At 35.8% G+C, this 25,233-nt stretch overlaps 1 protein-coding gene across 32 annotated transcripts in view; it reads left to right on the forward strand.

The window, feature by feature from the left end:
- ank3b (ankyrin 3b) overlaps nt 1-25,233 on the forward strand; it is a 643,030-nt gene that overhangs the window by 559,983 nt on the left and 57,814 nt on the right. For all 32 annotated transcript variants that reach the window (XM_051923878.1, XM_051923871.1, XM_051923889.1 and 29 more), the window contains 6 exons: nt 721-878; nt 7,130-7,341; nt 9,112-9,319; nt 13,572-13,668; nt 18,385-18,613; nt 21,977-22,102. In XM_051923878.1, the coding sequence (XP_051779838.1) occupies nt 721-878; nt 7,130-7,341; nt 9,112-9,319; nt 13,572-13,668; nt 18,385-18,613; nt 21,977-22,102 (1,030 nt within the window). The remainder of the gene's footprint in view (nt 1-720; nt 879-7,129; nt 7,342-9,111; nt 9,320-13,571; nt 13,669-18,384; nt 18,614-21,976; nt 22,103-25,233) is intronic.

The raw sequence follows: 25,233 nt of genomic DNA on the forward strand, positions 1-25,233 counted from the left end.
TTAAGATATAGCAGGTTGGATAATGGATGGATGGATCAAACATGGTGGCTGAAACTGAATATTTGATGGCCTCATGTATAAAAGCATAGATGCAGCACTTGAAAAGTAAGTAGTGTGATAAGAGAAAAAATCAGTTGAAAATTCTTTAATTTCCTCACATCAATCATAATGCTCTCTGCACAGAAACTTTGCCATTATAACCAACTGATGGAATTTTCAAAATTGTATTAATTTTAAAAGTGATTGAAAACTAATTTTAGCAAATCTGTGCTGTTAGTTTTTGGGTATATTACTTCTTTATGGTTATCCATATACTGTACATGTCTTTCCATTGATTGTTTGTTTTTAGTTTTGTTCCTTGTCACATAGTAAATCTATAGTAAAAACCCTTGTGTTTCTTGCCAAATTATATTTAGATAAAAAAATTGAGTAAACAAAAGGATTATGCAGCTTTTCTTGTGCTTTTTTACCTTGCATTAACAAAATTGAAGTCACTCAATGTTTCAAAATTGTCACTGCTTTGTAGATGATTCACTAGTAATGTAATGCACTTGTTAATATTCACTAGAAACACCTAGATTGTTGTGTCAGATGTTTTTCCAAAATGTTTAATTAGGAAAAAGTCACAAAGGCCTGATTACATTAGCCCTACTTTTAAAGTAGCTTTAACCCTCATTTTAAATGGAGAGATCGCTGTTTTAAAGGATATATTTTTTCCAGCCCCGTGATAGTGGAAATACCCCATTTTGGATCAATGAGAGGCAAAGAGAGAGAACTGATCATTTTGAGAAGTGAAAATGGAGAGACTTGGAAGGAACACCAATATGACAGTAAATCATCTGAGGAACTAAATGAAATATTGAATGGAATGGATGAAGGTAGGTTTTCTTATTTGAAAAAAATGTACAGGCACATGTATAGGTTTGTTTATGGCTGATGCAACATACAAAGTATAATAAACCACGGATTGTTATGTTTCAAAGGGTAACTTGCATAACATCATACTCTGGATTTATGGAAACATATGAGATCTAATCAATTCATGAATCCATATATTGAATTATTTAATCCAGTTCAGGTCACAGAGAGCCAGATCCTAATAATAATAATAATTTTTTACATTTATATAGCGCTTTTCTCACTACTGAAAGCGCTCTCCACACATGGAGGACCCGGGAAGTGAACCCACAATCTCCTTACTGCAAAGCAGCAGCATTACCACTGCGCCACCTGTGAGGGTATCACTACCACACTGGATGAAAGGCAGGGCCTAGCACTGAAGAGGACAATAGTCTGTCTGTGGTCTCACAAGTGTACTGAACAGCTTAAGCATAACCTTTCTTGAATTATACTCAACACAAGTAACTATATAAAAGGATACTATATAGGTTCATGGGGTTAATATTGTCACATTTAAAGAATGCAGAGAAATTATTGCTTGCATGTGCTAATCAATGTGCAACATTCTCCAGCACCATGATCAGTAAGTGTTACTACCGTAACTCATAACTTATGTCTCCCTCATTTTGACTTCATATAGCACAACATCCTATTAAGAAGTCTTTTTCTATTGACCTGTACTCCACACAGTGAGCTGTATAAATAGTGTAACCGCTAGGAACCGCCACTGAGCCCCAAACCACAGACACAATAATGCACAAACACAATTTACATTTGTATTATTTATTTATTTGCTAGGCAGACACTTTTATCCAATGTGACTTACAAAAGATGTAAATGTATTCAAGTAACATTATGCAAGGGCCTGTTTGTTCAGCAAATGTAGTGGGACAGGTAACAAAAGTTGTTTGACACAAGTGAAAAGCTGTAATACCTATTACATTTAGAAACATAGATAAACAATCAATAAATCAATTAAACTTTATGTAACAACAGATCATCCAACAAGATCACAGAGCAAAGTTTTGTTTTTTTTCCCTGTCAATTAGACAGATATTCAGGTAAGTTTTCAATTGCTTGTTAAATATGTTGAAGTAGTTTGCAGTAGGGATGTAGGTGGGCAGCTCACTCCACCAACTAGAAACTACACAGGAAAAGAGTCTGGTTTGAGACTTGATACCACACAGAGGCAGCATCACCACACACTGTTCCCTGGCAGACCTGAATGGGTGAGAAGGAGCATAACGTTAACCTCACCAGCATCTCCATATACACAGGTGCTGACCCATTGACTACTCTTTAGGCAAGCATCATGGATTTGAACTTAATGCATGCTGCTTCAGGGAGCCAAAGTAATTAAATTCCTGTTTAAATAAAAGGTTTTTATTCACCTCCAATACCTTCTTTACAAAAACACCAGCCACCATATACAAATACACATTATCAATTTCCACCTCCACGAGAGTGTTGGCTGCAGCCTTCCGACTGTAACTCAGTTAAAGTGAGGCAGTGGGCTTTCTTTTAAACTGAACCCGAGAACTAATCCCGGTCTCCTATGCAAGTCGCTGTGTGGAAACCAGAGCAGTCCCCCCACCAGCAGCACCCACGACAGGGCTGCATTTCCAGACTCCAATTCCCAATTCACCCTCTGGGTGTCGTAGTCAGGTTCAGCCTTGAGGAACACTGCCGCCTGTCATGTGGGGAAACTGCTCCTGTTAATCCTGTTTGCCTGGTCCTTCCATTATGGCCTCCTGGCCAGGTATGAAACTATTCTTTATCCCGGCCTGGATGCATGTCCTTCCTTCCTTCCTGGAATCAACACTAGCATCATACCAAGCAGTCTTCTTAAGAGCGTTTGCACTACTGTGGTTGCCTTGTCTTTTTGTCCATCTGCCTGTCCCAATAAAAAAATTTGACTACCAGTGAACCAGTATTTAAAAAATTTGACATTTATAGTCTTCAAGGAAATTTGGCGGGAAAGTTCCATTTTTGTTGATATATCTTGAATAGAGAGTCCTATTTCAAAATTTCCCTTTGAAAAGCAGTGGCAAATTTGCAGAATCATCTATCTTAAACGAAAGAAACATTCTGTGCCACTTCAATTACAGATTAGTTTACTGTTTCAAACTTATGCTGAGAGAGGCCACCTCAGCTTGCATATTTTTCTCTTTTACATGCCTGACAGCTGTTCCTGCTGAATAAAAAAAATGGATCCCGAATGCAGTCAAATACTGGGAGAGGCACACACATGCAAGCTGCTGGTCCTCCAGCTCAGAGCTCAAATCTCCTGTTTCTTGACTTCACTTAAGTCTAAAGAAAAGTAATTTATCTAGAATAGAATGTAAGAGGAATGGAATTACATAGGCATTGTTTTGTTAGCATAGAGTGAACACGTAAGTATTCAGTATTTACTTTATATGTAGAACAACTTCATTATTTGCAGTTTGTAACAATTTAGTATTTCTCTTGGACTATAAGTTATTGGCAAAACTACAGACTGGCTTTCTATCCTGGGCCAGAGCAGACAAAAATTTTACCTTGAGACTTCAAGACAGATTTTAACTGTCTTTTTGGTACTTCATTCAAAAGGTTATGTTAAAGAAATTTGAACTACAGTTACTCACACATACTCCACAACTAACAAATAACAATTGGATTCCGTCTATTAAGGCTACATTTTTAACTGCTTGAAACTGTTAAAAAGCAGGTACTTAATGTAATCTACTAAGGCATGTAATCATTTTTTATTATTGCTGTTATTTTTAATATAACTCATCCATCCATCCATTTTCTAACCCGCTGAATCCAAACACAGGGTCACGGGGGTCTGCTGGAGCCAATCCCAGCCAACACAGGGCACAAGGCAGGAAACAATCCCGGGCAGGGTGCCAACCCACCACAGGACACACACAAACACACCCACACACCAAGCACACAATAGGGCCAATTTAGAATCGCCAATCCACCTAACCTGCATGTCTTTGGACTGTGGGAGGAAACTAATATAACTCATTGTTGCATAAATATTTCATTAGCAAAATTGTGATAACTGATTCTTTGAGTACAAAAATTAAAATGCTCCAATGTTCAAATCAGTTACCTAAGTCCCCGAATGCACCTAAATATTACACCATGTATGCATGTATGATGACTAAAGTTGCTGTAGGTTTTCATTCCAGCCAATTTCTTAATTAGTTTCCAATTATTGCTGCTGATAAACCATTTCATTCGATGTTTAATATTCAAAACCAAACATCTCAATTTTTTTTTCTTATCTAGCTGGTCCAGGTAAAGAGGATTTGGATGAGGGGTCTCAAATTCACTTCCAGGGGTGTCACAATGGTTTTAGTTTTTTTCTGCAACCAGTTTTATAGTTATTAGGCTTTTTGCTGTTCATGATATATGTTACATTATTTTTATTATATGGCTTGGAAGTACATTCACTCTGACTCAGACATTTTAATACTGTTTATTGTCTTTTTCTGACAACATCATCCAAATGTTCTTGACCTGGAGCAACTCAGCACTTATTGTTAATTGTCACCTGATTTAGGAAAAAAATAAGCAATTTAAAGAGTGAGTCATGTAAAATGAAGGCAATAAAACCCAAGGTGGTGTACAAAAAAAGTAGCCCCTTGCATGGTTAGGAGTGCTGCCCTAGTTTTAGCATCAGCAAATGTAGTTAAGTGAAGTCAGCAGAATTGTCAGTGCATGTTTAATTTAGTTTTATTAGCTCTGTTATTTGTGTGTGCACTGTAGAGAAGATGTGCTATGTTCATTAGAGCAGCATATTTCAAATGTGAAGAGATTCATGGAACAATATTCTGTTGTAAGTGCTCCTGGAAAACACACTGTTTAGCAGCCTTTCCATCAGTACCCCAAGAGGTTGTCACCAACATTGCAGGTCTTATTGAAAATTGTTCTCATAAGGTGATGTGGTGATTTTCACAACAGACCGGTGAGTCAAGAAGGTTCTGTCAGCATTTACTCCATGATTTGGGGGCTACTTTGTTCTTTGTGCACAAGGATTATCCGTTAGCAACAGTAATTAGCTACTAATTAAGAATGTGGCTGGAATTGAAACCTGTAGCCATTGTGGCCCTCGAGGAACTGAGATTGAGACCTCTGTTGTACACTGGTTGTGGACTGTGTCAAGCACACAATGTGTATTTTCCAATTCTAAATCCCCCATTGTGCAATTATGACTAAGCTTTATATTGTTTTACATAGGTTTGCCATATAAATACTCTGCATATATCAAATCAGTTTTTAACTCCAGGTCCATTTTTATTGATTTTGCTCTCCTAATTTAGTGTAACCTGTAAATTTGACTAGCTTCTCTGTTATTACCTACTTTTTTTAAACAAATTAGAAAAAGCAGCAGCCTGTTCCTATTGTTAGTATGTATGTTATGTATTAACTCTGTACATTATACAGTTAATTGTGGAGTAATATACCTATATTAAAGGACCTCTTAAAGTACCGTAAGCTATTAATGTCACTATCCTGACTGCAAAATCTTAAAAAATTGTTTTTACAGCACTTAAAGGATGCATTGTAAAATTCTTGGTTTACTTATGTCCACTGATGATTTGTTCATATATACAGTACTTTGTTTTTTTTAATTGTTATTGACTTTTTAGAAAAGAATTCAGTATTGTCAAAAAACTAATCAGCTCATAGTTTTTTGAACGGGTATAACTGTCTCAGTTCTCGTTTTAATAACAATGTTGACTTAACTAAGTATTCTACATGTGTATTTTTATGTACATTTAAAGAAAGTAATTTCAGATGCAGATTCATAAGGTAACCTAATATTCTGAAAACCACTTAATTTAGGTATTGCAGCATGCTGGAGCCTATCCTGACAGCCCTGCACCTACCCATGCATGGGCGGCCAGTCCATTGCAGAGATTCAAGTGCAGATTACCTCTATTTATATTTGGCAAAACAAACATAAAATATTTCTATTCAAAGCAAATTAAATAGATATTAACTACTAATTTATTAAAAGCAAATATCAAAATTTAAAATTTAAACACACTTTTTTTTGTATTTCATGATGTCCAAATAATAATAATAATTATTATTATTGAATAGATATATACACACAAATATTCTTGAACTTGCTTAATACATTTCGTGATAGTGAGGTGTTGAATCCTATCCTGGTAGCACTAAGTGTAAGACATGGAACAACCCTCACTTACACAATATTACTAGGGGTGTATTTCTAAACCCCTTTCACATTCATTACCACAATAAAAGAGACACTTGTAAACCTATCTTAATGCATGTTCATACTAGCATTTTTGTAATGTCTGCATTGTTTTTGTCTGTCACTTGCCCCTTTACCGCAATGGACAGGTCCCTGTCTGAAGTATTTATTGCCTTGTGATCAGTGCTGAAGTATATATACTGTATATATATATATATAATTTTTTTTTTAATCTATGACAGGATGACATAGTCGTTAGCAGTTTTTTCTTGCTTTCCTGTGTATGGTGATTGCTTTTTTGAAGATTTCCAAATTCTTCCTATGCCTGCTTAGGTTTTCTCTGGATGTACTAAGTCCTCAAAGACATGCAATTTAGGTTAATCAGTGTACATGCACAGCCTGCAATGGACTGTTTTCCTGTCCAGGGTTTTTCCTCACTTAATTCATAGTGATACTGGTATATACCCTGGGTGCCGAAAACCTTGGCTGGAGAATGTGTGCATATTTGGAGAATGTCCTTTGGTGCCAAATTATAGCTTCTGAATAAAGTGTATTGTTATTAATAATGAAAATAATGGAAGCACAGTGGTAACATGTTTAGTACTGCTTCAGGAGACTGAAAGTCCTGAGTCAGACATTGTATGTGTGGGATTTGCATGCTGTTCCCATGTCTGGATACACCAAGCTTCCTGCTGAATGAATTGTGAGTGAAAACACGTATGTACTGTACTTGGGTTTGGCTTACATTGGATTGACACTGTTCCAGGGTTGAATCCTACCTTATATTTTGAGCTGCCAATTTAATATTCAGATCACTAGAACACTGAATTAGGATAAGGGACTTCAGTTAATGGAATGAAAGATAATCTACATATATTTTTTTTAATTGCTTTATGTATGTGTTTGATGTATCTCAACATAATGATTCAACTGTATTTTGTGCAAGCTGATTTGCTTTGGGTCTTCTAACATTTCTTGCTTCATTAATCAGTCATATTGTGTAATTTGTAGAGCTTGACAGTCCAGAAGAAATGGAGAAGAAACGCATATGCAGAATCGTAACAAAGGATTTTCCTCAGTACTTTGCTGTGGTGTCACGCATTAAACAAGAAAGCAATCAGATGGGTCCAGAAGGAGGAGTCCTCTCTAGTATGACTGTGCCTCTGGTACAAGCCTCATTCCCAGAGGGGGCTTTAACAAAAAGGATTAGAGTTGGTCTTCAGGTAAAGTTTGAACTATTCACAGACCTATTAACATTTTAATTCTGATTTTTGTGTGCATCTCATACAATGTTTCTCATTATATTGTAAGTGGTACAGTCAAGCCAATAGGGAAATATATTAAAAACCCAATAAAAAGGTGTGGGTGGCGTTTTATTGGTGTTTATTTTTACAATTTACTGTATACATGAAAAAAAAGGATCTATTTGAAGGCAAAGTAAACAAAAAAATAAGTTCTTCAGATGACTTTTCTAAATGCAGTACTTAGACTTAACAGTATTTGCTGCTAATTAACTCCTTTTCCTTTCATTTTTAATTGACTTGTTTGTTAGATTTGTTCTCCTGAATTTTTTAATTGTTTTTCTGAATTGCTTCATTTCTTTCCTTAAATGGCACCTTAACAGAAATGAAATGTGAAGTGAGTGAGCCAACACAAGAGCAACTAAGTCAGGGCCTCAAACTCCAACCTATTTCATTCTAACCAGTTGCTTAATGAGGCGCCAATTCTTGTTGTTAATTAAACCCATTCTTTAATTCCATGGCTTGTTCTGCTCTGGTCATGTTTTGCTGGTCATGTTTTGGCTTATTTTGTATCTCATTATTCTTTGGCTGCTAATTAAAGAAAAAGAAACAATTAAGGGGTCTGAGTCTTGAAGAGCAAGTTAATTAAAATGAATTTGAAAGAAGTTAATTAGCACCAAAAACAGGTCACTAACTAAGAAAAGGGTCAGAATGAAAACCTGCAGCCACTGCAGCCCTTCAGGACTGGAGATGGGGACCCCTGGCATAGAATATCAGATAAACTACAGTTTAGTGGTATTGAAAGAGGAATATGTGAATGAACATCTATTAGTACCTTGTCGTTGGTGTAGTACTGTAGTTGCAAACTCAGAAGACTTCCTCTTTTTCTCATGCATAACCCACAGCAAAACAAATACTGGGCACTGCACAATGGAAAAATATTACCTTCCGTAATGAATTCCAGTCCTGGCTGCCTTTGATGGTTAGACCAGGATTTTTGTGAAAAAAAACAAGAACTCGTAGGCTAATTGTGGAATATCTCAATATCTTAGTATCCAGTAATGCTGGATAGTAGTAGAGGATTAATGGTTATTAAGATTATATGTGTGGTGAGATTCTGCAGTTGATTAGCAACCATCTGCAGCACCGTTGACACAGTTTAGAATCTTTAAACCAATGAATTAAGGATGTTATGAAGACAAATGTAGGATTAATTCACTTCTAGGACCAACAATTGTTTTTTTTTTTCATTTGAGTACATGATTATCTTTACACCCATCTCTTTATCCTCACTAAAGTAGGAATATCACCCCCAGACATACACGAGAATCTAGTGATAATGAGCAAGGTGTTAACAAAATGGTAAAAAGAGAATCTTATCCTTCAAAGAATGGAAAGAGAGGACAAAGAATAATGTGTGTTTGTGACAACATAAATCTGTATCTTCAATTTATAGAAAAGCTAAAGATTGGATATATTATATTTACGGTGAAAATTCACTTAATTTATTCATTCTTCTTTGCATTACATCCACTATATCATTTTTCAATTCTTTTTTCTATTCCACAAGTGTCCAAACAGAAAAAAAACATATAATACATTAAAAATAACCTTCTTTCTAAAATAAGCAATATTTCTAGCAGTTAAACAATTAAACATAATTTAAAAATAGCACGGTTCATTATTGCAATGAAATACAGGCAAATTCAAAATTATTACATAATGAGATTTCTCATTAATTTTGTTTTGTAGGCCCAGCCAGTACCAGATGAAATCGTGAAAAAAATACTAGGAAATAAAGCCACATTTAGCCCAATTGTGACTGTGGAGCCACGGAGAAGGAAGTTTCATAAGCCTATTACAATGACGATTCCTGTGCCGCCCCCATCTGGAGAAGGTGTAACAAATGGGTATAAAGGAGATACCACACCGAGTCTCAGGCTTCTTTGCAGTATCACAGGTATGAACAAAGGCAAATATTTCATTGTCTTCTGATACATAGTTACAGTATCTCTGAAGTACTAAAAGTTAGAAAATAGAAATGATTACCTATTCCTTCTAAATCGTTTGGAAATTACAATTTCATTGTTGGCATTGTATTTGGCTGACACCTTTATCCAAGGTCCTTTACATTTATAATACAATTGGTTACATTTCTTTTGGTTTTCCAATTGGAGCACAGGCAAGTCAAGTGAGTTGCTCATGGTCACACAGTGTCAGTAGCAGGATTAGAACCCACAACCTCAGGATTTGAAGTCTAAAGACTTAACCACTATGCCACACTACCTGCAATTTTGTACAATTTGTAAAACATCAAATTCTGTACTGCTATACTTCACTCTCCATTCGTTTGTCATGGAGGCAAACTGGCCTAGGAATACTCTTCAGGTATTTGCATGTAATTCACATGTACTCCAAAGCCATTCAATGAATCTATTTCAAGTAAGCATATATCTCCACCAAGGGTGTTCCTTGACTTGTAATTCTCATAAACAGGATATCAAGGCTGGGATAGTATTCATTCTAGAGGTCTAAGGAGGGTAAACATCTAACAGTGATGCTGTTGGGATGAAAATTAGCACCACCAAGTATGAGCTAATTGTCCTCTCCTTGAAGTATAGTGTCTTCCTTGTCATAGGCTAGTAGGAAACTGCTGTCATACATACTGAAGTTAACGTATCTCAGTGTCATCTTCACAGGTGGAGATAGACAAGTTTGTGAGATTGACCTATATAAAGTTTCTAAGGAAAAAAAGTATTGGAACTTTGTATCAGACTTGCATGGCAAAGCTGGAACTATGTTTTTAGATTGCTCTTTCAATCATCCATCTATTCACAAACCTCTGAAGTGATCAAAATAATTGTGGTTTATGTGTACAAGCAGCCCAAATGCAATTTCTTTATTGCTGGCATCACATTCTGAAGGTGAGGTCAACAGTAATTGAGGCACTCAGAGGAGACTGTTATATTCAATACACAAATCAACATTTTTTGAGTAACAATGACCCTTTTTTAAAAAATGTTTCTTAAAAAGTATGATATATAATAAAAGCCTATTATTCTGTATACTTGATTCCCAAGATTAATGTCATTTTTTTCATTGTGTTCTTGCTTCTGTTGCCTGTTGTTCCTTTATACTATTTTCTGGCTGATCCATATTATTAAAAACTATTTTATGGCACTAAATTGCATAAGTGTTTCAGTGTAAACTGATGTTTCTGCTTGAAATACAGTGTTTTCTCCAAAACAAATAAGTATGGCTAAATGGGCACTGTGTTTTCAAAATGAGAGAAAGAATCCTTAAAGTAGAAAGCAGTGTAAAAATAAAAATTCTATCTGCAATACACAGAGAAAGCAATGCAGAATGTTTTAAGGCTGCAAATAATAGTGTTACATTTACTAGAGCAGGGGTGGGCAGATTCAGTCCTGGAGGGCCGCAGTGGTTGCAGGTTTTTGTTCCAACCCAGTTGCTTAATTAAAAAACAATCCTTGTCAATTATTTAATTGCATGGCTTGTTAGTGCTTTAACTTTGTCATGTCAGGTCATTCTCATATCCTAGATTTATTTTCCTTTCTAAGGATATCATCCAAATGATTTGAAGTCTAAAACAGATGAGTAATTCTCAGTGCTTCACTTTTTTCTCTTCACTTTCCTTCCAAGTATTTAATTAAACCAAATAGTGCATGATAAATACACACAGGTGTAAATGAAAACAAGCTAAATGGAGAAATGCTGGTCTCTTTTGTCATTTGCATGGTATTGCTAATTAGGAGCAATTAAAAACCAAGAATACAGCTGTTTAAGACTAAAATAAGCAATAAGGGTTCAAAATCTTAACGAGCGAGACAACTAAAGTGAAGCTGAAGTGTTACTTGAGCAATAAGGGCTTCTTATTAAGCAATTGGGTTGGAGCAAAAACCTGCAGCCACTGCGGCCCTCCAGGACTGAATCTGCCCACCCCTGTACTAGAGTGTTCATTAGTAAATAATGGCTTGACACTAGAATTACCAGAGCCTACGAAAAAACTCGTAGATCCGGCCCACCTTAAATCCGTTCGCACCTCTCCCTCAGCGTCTTTTGTCCTGTAAATGTGCTGATTAAGACAAGCAGCAAGCAGCCTGCTATTCCATCCCCCACCACCGCAGACCGTGCACAAAGTTCTCCCAGCTCATGCCTTGATTGATTATGTGGGAGTGCAGTGCTGGAGTTTTAGAGTGGAAATAATAGATCGTTATTTGGAACACATGCATTTCATGTGTGTTCCGTTTCTACAATAATCTGTGTAAACACATTGTTAAAATAGAAACTTTTTCATATTTTAGTAGTAAATGACAAAATGTTGGCATAAACTATATAATGTATGAAGCCTGAAGTCCAAAGATCAAATAAACACTTTCACAAAAGGTTCAAAGATAAAACAACAGCTTCTGTGGCGTAGCAGTAAGATTTGCTGACTTGTAATCAGGAGTCCCCGGTTCGATCCCCACTGCCTCCTATATTTGCCGTTTTCAGTAGTGAACTGCTCTTATTGTTAATATTATATAATACACACATACATTTGGTTTGCGTCTGTAACAGACGGTGTACATTTACGGGACTTGTAAAAGTTGCCGTTGTTTTTTCACTTTTATTCTCTCAGTCACGATCACGATACATACTACCACCCTAGGGATCTGACGCTGTTAGTTTTTATTTGAAACTGGGAGTAACTGTAGATGTGAGTGGTGTTTTGAGGCAATGGAACTGGACATTCTCTGATCTGGAGGGATAAAAGCTGACATACAAATGCTGGTGAATCTGCCTTCTTCGTATCTCACCGTCACTTGATTTTTTTTTATTCAGTTTTATTGAGTGTTCCTGCTCACGATGAATTAATATGCGCCTTATGGTCTATGATGTCAAAAAAAAAAAAACAGAGACATTGTTATATATGATATTTGGAATTATTCATTTTATGGCCTCTATAGTACATTTCGGAAAACATTGTGGCACGGATGCAACATTATTCATATTATTCATATTCATTCGCATAACACCACATGTTTTTTTTCCCCAATCTTGCCAGTCCCCACATGTTGCTGTTTCTTTTGTACTCCAGGACATGCAGAGGCAACAATAGTACAGAGAGGTCAGTTCAGCGCTATATGCAATCATCACATTCAAATGTTAACTGTTCACACACACGCAAGAACCGTCCTTCCAACATTTATGACGTGTGTACATTTACAGATGCAAACAAAATGTATGTGTGTACTGTATAATATTAACAATAAGAGCAGCTCACTACTGAATACGGCATGTGTTCCAAATAACGATCTATTATTTCCACTCTAAAACTCCAGCACTTCATTCCCAGATAATCAATCAAGAGTATGAGCTGGGAGAACGCTGAGGGAGAGGTGCGAACGGATTTAAGGTGGGCCGGATCTACGAGTTTTTTTGTAGGCTGTGGTAATTCTAGTGTTAAATAACCAGAATACTTGGAAAAATGGAATGGAAATCATGATGATAATGGTGATGAAAATCATAAAAACCAAGATAAAAAACAAAAAAATATTCCAAGTAAAATATCTAAATGCTTGCCACTTTCATATTATAAATTAGCAAATTTAGGTTTTTTTTGTACTTCAGATTTACACCCAAAATAGAAAAAGTGAGAAATAGTAGTTTGCTAATGGCAGAAGTCTAAATAAAATCAGAAATTTGTTGGGCTGAAATGTCATAGTAGGCCCTCAGGACTCACCTTTTAGAAAGCTCCTATTAAATTGTACTGAAGTGTTAGTTTTTCAAAGAGCTGTAGTGTCATGACATATTTTCATACTTTGCACTCCACTTTGAAAACTCTTCTACGTTAAAGGCCACAATTTTCTAGATGCAATAAATAAGCTGTCTTCACCATTTATTGAGGAATTACAATTCAAAACGACACTCTGTGGCTGTGCTTATATTTACAGACTATGGTCTGGTAGGTATGACAAAAACTTTTATACCTTCACACTTTTCATGTAATTGCATTGACATGCTAATTTGCTTCCATATTAGAACTTATTAACAGATTTTGAGAATATATTTTTATACTTCCTGATGAAAGATGGTAATTCTTAATAAAAACATGAAATTCTCCTGTAAACTATCTACACTTTACAGTAAATGAGAGAAATTGCTCCTTTTTTTCTTTTTCTGTATTTAGCTATTTTCTTTTTAACCCACAGGTGGTACATCACCAGCACAATGGGAAGACATTACTGGAACTACACCACTGACATTCGTGACTGAATGTGTTTCGTTTACAACAAATGTTTCAGCAAGGTAATAATATGCACATTTACAGATAATGTAACAGTGTAAATGTATGTGCTTGAAAAATTAAAAAAAGAGAAGAAAAAAAGTACAACTAACATCAGCCGTTGCACCTACAGTATATAATCTGCAGAATAAAGATGTAAGAATGGTAGTTCCAAGTCTTCAAAATGTTTTTCGTTTTTAATAAGAGCTCAGTTAAATCTTTTTTGTATCATTGTATTTCGTTCATGTAGTTTTAAGGCTAATGTAAAGTATTACTCAAAGATATCTGTGATAGGTTAACTTTCAAGTCTAAACTGGCGCGTGGACAGCGTGTCAGTTTGTATTCTGTTCAGGGTTCATTCCTGCCTTGCATCTGATGTGTGATTAGACTCTGGTCCCCTTCAAGTCTGAACTGAATGGAGAATAGTTGAGGCTGTTGTGTTATACATTTAGAAAGCCATTGGAGGTGACTGATGAATAAACAAATACATTATTTCACATTACATGAGATGGAAGCTCTCAGGTTGTGTATACTGTGTTATATAATATCAATTATGAGGCTGAATATTGTAACTTCACAGGATGCTTGTTGCCACTGCTTCTTGCTTCAGCCTGTTAAAGACTGTGGTCTTCTGACACTCACCTTTTAATATCTCTAAGCTTCCTCGTGCTGTTCTTACCCAATACCCATTCACATTTGTGCATCTGTGAAACTTTCTCTGGTAGCATGTTAGACACAATGGCACCTGGCACAAGGCAGAAGTCAACCCTGTATAGAGTGGCAAACCATCACTGGACACACTGTCTCACACAGCAGCAATTTAGAGTTACAAGCTAACTTAACTTGCACATCTCTTACCAGTGTACATGGAGTACTAGGGTGTTGTGCCGTGTTGGCCATTATGAATGTAGAGAAAAGCCAAGCAAAATGACACCTTTTTTTTAGTTAGCCAATAAAAGGTGTCATTTTGCTTGGCTTTTCTCTACAGTGTACATGGAGAAAGTATTAACATATCTAAAGAAAACTTGCAAGTTTTATACCAACAATGCCAAGGGTGAGAATTCAACCAGTGACACACACCATTAGGCAGTAGCATTTACTACTGAGCTGCTGTGCCTAGTCTAATTACACCACGAAGGCTTACATATATTTTGCCTATGCTTAAAGAGTCTAATATATATCTGTCTACCTACTATCTCTTAGTCAGCCATATAAGTATTGGGCTGCTAACCTCATAATATCTCTTAATATAAGTTTTGTTGGTCTATATTATTAGTTTACCTAAAAAAACACTGGGTTCTATCATTTAGAATACTTATTACATTTCAGCAATTGGTTCAGTTTATTGTTGTATAGCAGTATTCAGCTTGCGTAGACTGTAACATTACAATAGTAAATTATGAAATCATGAAACAGTTGCCTAAATCAAATCATTAACATCCAAAGATGAATCCAAGATGAAAACTTGTTTGATTTAGTAGCAGTAAATGTTGATGAACACAGCACAGCATTCATGAATCTGACATGCGGTTTTAGTGGGAATGTCTGTTTTGTGTCAACATACTCATACATTTACAAATGTTTTATAAATGGGATGCAGTGTATTTACTAGCATTTCACATTTTAAACACAGTGCAGTTCGATTTTAGGCAAAGATAGTAACAAGAATGAAAATTCTTTGAGAATGTAATAGTGGCTTTGGATAAGGAATCATCTGACATATTTCTGTTCAAAACATTTATTTATATAAGGTGTTCAATACCCTTTAATATGTAATAATGATTTAAAGCTTGCATTGTTTCAAATGCCAGTCAGTGTATCTAGAATTCCAATATGTAATTGTTTTATAAATAAATATTAAATGTTGCATTAAATAAGTATTTTTTTTAATTTGTCACCCTTTCATTATACTTTCTGTGGTGTATAAATTACTAAATTAAATACAAAAATAATATTCATTCAAAAGATGCATTTCAAATATAATTTCTTTACAAAGGATGCTGTTCTTCATTGATGGCATTTCTGCTTAACTCTGGTTAATTTTAATTTACAATTTTCTTTTTGAAAAAAAGTTGCCAACAGCTATTTTTAAATGATTGTGTATAGTTTTTGTAAGGAAATACCATTTTATGATAAGATAACAGATTGTTGATTAGAACATGAATGCTCTTGTATTTACTTTTTATTTTGAAATGCATTCCATTAAAGGGCCTATGTAAGATTGATTTTTTGGTTCATCTGGAGACTTACAGGCAAAAATACTGATTTTAGATTCCCTAGATTATATTGCCAAGGTTTTCTTGAGTTATGCTGTATGCACAAGAAAAATGGCTTGCTTTTTATTTTTCCACAATGAATAGGTCTGCACCATCATCTTTGTCTTTCAGTAATTTCGGCCACTACAGTACTGCTAGTAACACCTATCAATGTTATTACAGAGCCTGAAAGATTGGTTTATGTTCATTTTACAAAGCTAATATACCACTAACCGCATTCCATCTAGACCTCTGTTTTTTGGCTGAATAACTCATTTCAAGTAACAGCTGGATTTCACTGTACTAATTCCTTTTATATTTTTGAATGCTTCAATCAATTCTTTTATCAACTGTCATGCCTTTAAACTGAAAAGATTTAATTCCTTAATCCAGGCTTGTTGTGGTTCTTTGTACTTTGTCCAAGGCTGTTGCATCTTTTTTGTAATACAGAGACCAGAATTGTACATAATATGCCAGATGAGACCTCAATAGTACATTGCATAGCTTAAGAATAACCTCCCTTGATGTACATTGTCAATATATATGAGTAACAGTTCTCTTCTGTTCTGATATTTTTACATTTTTAAATGTAAAATCTTCAGTTTGTAAAAAAAATTCATTTACAATTACAAGGCTGATTTTCCACCATCAGCAGGAACCATCTGAAATCACAACCAGGCTGATGGCCTTGTTTTAGAACTTCTTCCTAGGTACAGTGGAACCTTGGTTCACGAACGTCTCGGAACACGTACAAATCGGTATACGACCAAAAAGTTCGCCAGACTTTTGCATCTGTTCATGACCACACACTCGGTATACGAACAAGCCAGTTTCCCTTTCGGTTTGTACATGTTCAATCTCTCCCTGTGCATTTCCTGTGCAGCAAGCAAGAGAGCGCGACACACACGAGAGAGGTAGACACACGAGAGAGAGACACACACACAGGCACGCGAGAGAGAGACACACACACAGGCGCGCGAGAGGGAGACACACACACACACACACAGGCGCGCGAAAGAGAGACACACACACAGGCGCGCGAGAGGGAGACACACACACACACACACAGGCAGCGCGAGAGAGACATACACACAGGCGAGCGAGAAAGAGACACACACACACACACAGGCAGCGCGAGAGAGACACACACACAGGCACGCGAGTGTTATTCAATGTTTTTACATTTAGTTTACTATTACGCTGTGCATTCTATGGTTTAATTAACTATATTTGTGCTTAAAAACTTAAAAAAATATATATATTTACATACAGTTCGTATGGTCTGGAACGGATTACTTCGGTTCACGACCAAATCGGGTTACGACCAGAGTTTTGGAACGAATTATGGTCGTGAACCAAGGTTCCACTGTATTACTTGGATATTGGTTTCATTATTCATTAACCATGAATATTTATAGACAAATGCACAAAGAAGATATGGAGGAAGTTAATTGAAGAGCTAATTGTTCTATTGCTGACACTTTTTTTTCTAATCTGTGCACAAGGCATATTTCTTCCATCTTTTTCAATATTTCTCTGTGTAAATTTCTTTGTGGGTCAAATTTTCCATATCATATCATATCATGTAGTCAACCCTTAGCTGTCCCAACCACAGTTAGTGCTTGCAGTTACTTCTGCAAATGTATTCATCAATGATCAAACTATGTGACTTTATATTGCATAGATAAAAACTGATTTAAAAAACCAAGGCATGTAAGTAAAAATTGCATCCCAAGCAACAGTGCTTTGACTACAACAATGCAGTTTGCTTTGATATATTAACATTCATAGGTAGTATAGTGTGCAGACATTAGCACTCTTGCCTTCAGTATGACTTGAAACAGAATCTGTGTCAATGTTTAGTTTGCATTTTCTCTCCATATTGATGTGGGATTCATTTGGGTATTCTGTTTTCCTATCACATCCCAAAGACGCCCAGGACTGACTGAATACTATCAAATACTCTGTTGGTTTCATTAAACACAATGTACTGGTACCCATTTTTCTTTAATGAAATAGTGTGTCCTGTATCTGTCTCTAAAATGCCTTAATATTATAATTACTCTAAAGTCAAAATGTGAAAATCTAACAATACTGTACAGTATGCTGTGTCAGTGATATTGCCTTTTACTTACTAATAATCATTTACTAAATGCAATCATCTTAAATTTTACTCTACTGAAATTTGTTAATGATGATGGATCAATTATTCTCAGTACTATAACATCAGGTCTTATCATGTTTGTAATTCAATGTCAGCATTGTGGAACTAATGGAAAGTGTGCTCCCCTACTATTCTAACAAACACACAAACAATATTTATACATTTTTATAAAGACTTACGTGTAATACGTACAATCCCAAAGTGCATCACAAGTTTGTGTGCCTAGCTGAAACACCCTTTAAGCAGAATATTACATGTTAGTAATATTAAGAAATAACCTTGATAATTGTCTTCTTTGCCCATTTGTGTGTTCATTTTAGATTTTGGCTTGCAGACTGCCATCAAATTCCAGAAACAGTGGGGCTAGCAACGCAGCTTTATCGGGAGCTTATTTGTGTTCCTTATATGGCCAAGTTTGTTGTATTTGCCAAAATGAATGACCCAGTCGAAGCTCAGCTGCGTTGTTTCTGTATGACTGATGACAAAGTGGACAAGACACTGGAACAGCAAGAAAATTTTGAAGAAGTCGCTAGAAGCAAAGATATAGAGGTATGTTCCTGTTTTATAAAAACAAATAAGAAAAATATTTTTGCTCTAAGGCTTGCCTTTAAACATGTATTGGGTTTGTCTTCACAGTTACAATCCATGTTATACTTACAGTTAGTGGTAGCTATGACTGTTTTTAGATATTTAATTTGATTTTTATGAAGCCAAAGCATGTGCTAATCACTAGATAAGAAATTAAAGAGGGGGTGTTTCTCTGAATAGTGACTGGTTTCCCATAACAAATGAATTCCTCCCTTGTCTTCAATATTTCCAGGAAATGCTTCAGTTCTCTGACTAGGATTAATGAAAGATGCATAAATTGCTTTGCAGTATAGTAGTAAAAATAAACTCTGTACAGAGGTTTTTGTCTTTGGAGTCCAATTTTGACTTAATGCTAAAACTAGAGCAATACATTTTACTTTTACACTGTTCTGTGTTTTATGTGGTACTATATTTAATTATATGATTAGTTTTTGTTGGTCTTGAAGCAATTTTGACCGATCATGAAAGACTATGTATACCAATTAAGGATACGCTTTGGGTATGAACATATCAAAAAAGTTAGGTGCTGTTGGGTTCAGTTTGTGAGATGTCCTATGAGCTGATTCTGCGTTTCAGTTCTCTTTGACTAATCAGGAAGTGACTCCATCTTTATGCCTTTTCAAACAGGCTGTTTGAGGACACACAGGAAAAAAGCTAGAATGGTCAAACTGTGTCAAAAAAACATCCACTATATGATATTATTTCTTCCAAGAAATGCCACGATTGAGTCTTCAAAGAAGAAATACTGAGGAACATTGCCAGCTTTCAGCTTTTAGTATAAGTAATGCACTGTTCTAGTCATAAGATAAAATCCAATCAAGCCTGTGCTGACATTGAACTTAACCACATTTAGTATACTGTAAAAATAGAGATACAGTGAAATATCACATCATTCTACACAGTATCAAATTGCACGGTTACCGTAAAGTCTCGCCCAATGATCTCACTACTCAATCCTGCAAGATTGTTGACACTCGTAAAATCAATTAACCTGTATGCTGTCATTACAAATGAGTCATCAAATGTGATAGGGCACACAAACTTGTAATGTTATAACTTGTGAGAAAACCACATAGTGTACACCCACCCCTAAGGTGATGCCTGTCTGTTTTATCTGGTGCCACAGCAGGTTGTATAGAAAGTGGGAATATAGCAAGCCAGCACCTATATATGAATTTAACTATTATTATTTTTGTTTTTTTCAGTTTCTTTTGTTTCATTGTAATTTTTTTTGTGATTCCACTGGTAAATGCAGATGTGCAGATGCACTCATTTAGATGCTTAAGAAGCATGTAAAATGTTAGTCCGGTGTTTAAGGTTTTGGGTGTCTATGGCCCTCCTCAGTGTTATAAACTAAAGATTTTCTAAGTGCAATTCAAAAAGTCTCAAAAATGCTAAAAATTACCATTTACCATCAAACCCCAGCTAGTAATAAAAAGGACCATGTAGAATCTTTATAAATAAAAATATTTTATTTTTGCAAAAAGTGCTCAGTGCTCACAAAATAAGCTTCTAGATGCACAAAAACAAAGGGGTTGCCTGTAAAGGTATTCCAAGGCAAGGCAAAAGAAAAGAAGCAGAAGAGGTCAAAAATCTAGGAATCCCAAAAAAAAATCAGACGCCAGTGAAAGGGAAGAATACAATACAATACAGTAGAAAAATAATGAACTCTACCTGAATGATCTTATAAGTAATGAGAAGAGTATAAGGATTAATAAGGATTATCAGTAGTAACAAAAGACCAGGAGATGATTGTCTTAGATGGCGACATTGTCATGGACAGCAAAGGGTCAAAATCATGAGCTCAAAAGATAGTCAGGTTACCAAAAGGTTACCAAGGTTACCAAAAGGGAAGATATTAATCAGAAATCAAAGGTAAAACAAAAGTTAAGAACCAGAAATCAGTCCTAGCACTGGGATGTACTTGGAAAATAGGCTAACTACACTAAAAAGATTTGAAATGCAGAGTATTAACTGAGGGATCACACATGAAGCCATTGCAGTGAATTCGCGGACAAACAAAGATCAAGATCCAAATGAAGATTATATATAAAGATTTTATTTATGCTATAATGTAGAACTTACATTTATAATGAAATACTATTTCACAGCTTTCATGTGGTCTAAAATATGTCTTTAGTTAGCTGATTAGAGAAAAAGGATTTGTATTGAGACCAGGAATACATTTTAATCATCACAAAGTCCAGCAATCTTAAATCAGCTACTGATCCAGAATGCATTATTATTAGGCTAATTGGCTGAGTATGAGTGAGAGTGGATATATGTATGAATGTGCATTGCTGTGGACCGTTGTCTCATCCAAGGTAAATTCCTGCCCTGCATCTAAATCTCCTAAGGTAACTGGTGCGTTGCAACAGGGTATTGGAAAAAGTAAACACAGAAAACAAATGATAGTATATTATAGTTTATTGTGTTCTTCAAGTTTTCACATGTTTTATCACTTTCTTACATAAATTGACTCCTGTTTCATCCCTGATTTCAAAAAATGGTGTTACATTTATTGCAGACTTACTATACATGTGTGTTAGTATGAAAGTGCTTTATAGACCAACATCCCCTCTAGAGGATACCTCCAGCATTGCATCCACTGCAACCAGTGTAAAGTTTCCACTTCTCATAACCCTATTATAGAAAATGCAATGGTCAATTATGTGTTTTGGACTAAATTAATTATTATATTGTAATAAATGTGCATGTGTTATCTTCTTTTTGATATTGTAATGGCATAAGGAGGTTTAGAGAGTCAAAAGGTGAATGGATGTATAAGTAACACTCCGGTTACACATTTTCCTGCTGCAACAAAATACAGAAATCCACTGAACTGGTTTAAGTAACTCTTCGTAAAGGTTAACTGCTACAGAACTAAATTCAAAAGAACAGATTGTACTTAAGGATCACTGTGTAGTAATAAGTTGTCTTAAACTGGATGATTAAATTGTAAGAGTGTTGAAATAGTTTGTTTTGCATATTTGGGCATAATTGTTTACCCGCTGTATGGTACATTGACCCTTTAGATGTGTTTACCTGCATTGTGAAGTAAATGTATTTATACGCTTTTTTTAATTAGTAACTGTTTAAATCAAATATTGCAACTTATTCCTCGTAGGTGTACAACACCTCATAAACCTCTGGATGCTCATGCATATACAATTATAATATAGATAATGAAAATAAAGCTCATTAATAGAATGTATTGCTTCATTTACTATCGCTTACTGAATATCGAATAACCTGGTTTACTGCAGAATACACATACTGCAAATGTAGTATGTATATTAAACACTGTTTCATTGTATTTAACAGGTTCTAGAAGGAAAGACTATCTTCGTGGATTGCTATGGGAATCTGACTCCTTTAACCAAGGCAGGACAACAGCTGGTTTTTAACTTTTATGCTTTCAAGGAAAACAGGCTTCCCTTCTGTGTAAAGGTAAACAAAAAGTCATTTTTTGTAGATTAATTACAAAACAGCAAATACTATATGAGTAAAACATATTTAATAATATTATGATTTATATTGGTACAGTCTCATCTTCACGTAAGACATTTTTTTTATCTGCATATCTGTTGGCATCTATCATCCTGAGATAGCCAAAAGGTTCTCATTCCCAACAGAGAAAGGTATCCAGCCCAGCATTCCTGGTGCAATATGTCCAAGGTTGTAAGTACTAGGTCACAAAAATGAAGAAAAAATTTATATTTTTCATTATTTGTTTACCAATTTCCAAATTGATATGCACTTGTATAATGCATGCCCTGGAGGGATTAGTTTTAGCTGTGAAATCTGATGTCAGTTTGGTGTTTATGGATACGAGGTATAATGTGATGTTTTCCCTGCTACTGGTCTTGCAAAAGAAATTTATTAACTTTTTGTTTATGAAGGTTAAACAATGTCTGAGTGTTACAATCATATGAAAATGTTTGGGAACCCCTCTCAGCCTGCATAATAATTTACTAGGCCACAGGCACAGTTGCTGTTAAACCCAGGTCTGGCAGGCCAAGAAAAATACAGCAGCAGCATATGCGCAGGATTGTGAGAATGGTTTCAGACAACTCACAGATCACCTCCAAAGACCTGCAACAACATCTTGCTGCAGATGGTGTATCTGTACATCGTTCTACAATTCAGTGCAATTTGCACAAAGAACATCTGTATGGCAGGGTGATGAAAAAGAAGCCCTTTCTGCACTCATGCCACAAACAGAGTCGTTTGTATGCAAATGCTCATTTAGACAAGCCAGATTCATTTTGGAACAAAGTGCTTTGGACTGATGAGACAAAAATTGAGTTATTTGGTCATAACAAAAAGTGCTTTGCATGGCGGAAGAAGAACACCGCATTCCAAAAAAACACCTTCTACCTACTGTCAAATTTGGTGGAGGATCCATCATGCTGTGGGGCTGTGTGGCTAGTTCAGGGACTGGGGCCCTTGTTAAAGTCAAGGGTTGGATGAATTCAACCCAATATCAATAAATTCTTCAGGATAATGTTCAAGCACCAGTCACAAAGTTGAAGTTACGCAGGGGTTGGATATTCCAACAAGACAATGACCCAAAACACAGTTCGAAATCTACAAAGGCATTCATGTAGAGGGAGAAGTTCATTGTTCTGGAATGGTCGTCACAGTCCCCTGACTTGAATATCATCGAAAATCTATGGGATGATTTCAAGCAGGCTGTCCATGCTTGGCAGCCATCAAATTTAACTGAACTGGAGAGATTTTGTATGGGAGAATGGTCAAAAATACCTCCATCCAGAATCCAGACACACATCAGAGGCTATAGGAGGTGTCTAGAGGCTGTTATATTTGCAAAAGGTGGCTCAACTAAATTTTGATGTAATATCTCTGTTGGGGTGCCCAAATTTATGCACCTGTCTAATTTTGTTATGATGCGTATTGCATATTTTCTGTTACTCCAATAAACTAAATGTCACTGCTGAAATACTACTGTTTCCATAAGGCATGTCATATATTAAAAGGAAGTTGCTACTTTGAAAGCTCAGCCAATGATAAACAAAAATGCAAAGAATTAAGAGGGGTTACCAAACTTTTTCATATGACTGTACTTGCATATGTGCAGTGACCAGGTTCACTCTTCTTTAACATTATGCCTTTGGTACATTTAATCCTGGTCAAGGCTATTGAGGAGAGCACTTGTCTAGCTAATAAACTGTTGAGTAAAAGCATTCATTGTAAATTAAATAAAAAATGTTTTTTAATGGGTTTTCTGACATGACCAAAAGCAATGGCAAATGAGATGTCTACAAATGTATTGGATATACATATCCCATAAAACCCTGATCCTTTCAGTTCCCTGGACACGTTCTGGCTTCTTACATGCTAGTGAACATACATTAAACATCCGAAGAGCTAGTCACTAATGCTAGTGTCTAATATACCTGTCCCTGTTCTACTCTTCCCATTTCAAACAAGTCTCACCCTTTGTCTTGTGGGTAGTGAGCCCACATACCAACGCACTTATTTAGGTTGAGCCATGATCGAATATTAATCCCAGGAACCTCATTTATAAAGCTTGCATATGCACAAAATGAGACTTGAAATGTGCATACACAACTTCCCACACAAACAGGATTTATAAAAGATGGCAACTGTGGCCTATGTATACACAACATTTCAGAGAAACTGGCAAATAACAGCACTCTTGATCAATTAGGGAAATGCTGGCAAACCAGCTAAATGACTACCCGCACGCATTAATTCATATCAAAAAGCCATTGTTATAATGTGCGTTGATGTGACAAACATATCAAATCTCAAATGTGATGATTATGGTGTACAGACTGTATTTCAGTTCACTTTTAAGAGGACCTAATGCTGTGTATTTGCACTAAAGAGCTTTTTTTTTTTCATCAGCTTAGGCTACCTGTTGTCACTTCTAACGGAGTTGGCTGACAGGTCAGCAATATCTCAGCCAAGCTTCACTCTGTCATGCCTGATGTGCTGGAAACTTTTAACTGGCTGCTTTTGTATGGCAAGGGTGTACATAAATAAAAAGACAATTTGTACCAATGTCCGGTTTTTCTAACATCATCAGAGCACTTTAATGCACTCATATTACTGTAAGGGCACCTAGTGAGAATGAAGCTGCTTTTGCTAACCATAAACATATACATTCTATTAAAATACAACTCATCTGTGATGCCAAGATAAGACTGATAATCATCAGGACTGCTCTGGCATAATGCCACAAACAAGTAATCTCCAATTACAGATGTCATTCTCAGATCGTAGTTAAAAAGCGTAGATATGTTTTTCCCTCCTCCCGTTACACATGCATTCATCGTCAGAGATTTAATATTTCAAATATCTGACCCAACTATACTTGTTTATCATGCACTTCTACCTCATGAAATAAATCTTTACACTTCTTGTGAACACCCCAAATTAGGGTGGCTTTTGCTAATTTAGAGTTTTTGATATTCAAGGTAAATAATAGCTGCTGAACTTCATGATAAATTGCTTCTGTTACTTTCTTGTAAAATTCTACCTTGCTATTGAAATAAGACAAGCAGTGACAAGCAATGTTTGCTACTGTACCC

The sequence above is a fragment of the Erpetoichthys calabaricus genome, chromosome 2 (genome assembly GCF_900747795.2).
Source record: "Erpetoichthys calabaricus chromosome 2, fErpCal1.3, whole genome shotgun sequence".
Lineage (NCBI taxonomy): Eukaryota > Metazoa > Chordata > Cladistia > Polypteriformes > Polypteridae > Erpetoichthys > Erpetoichthys calabaricus.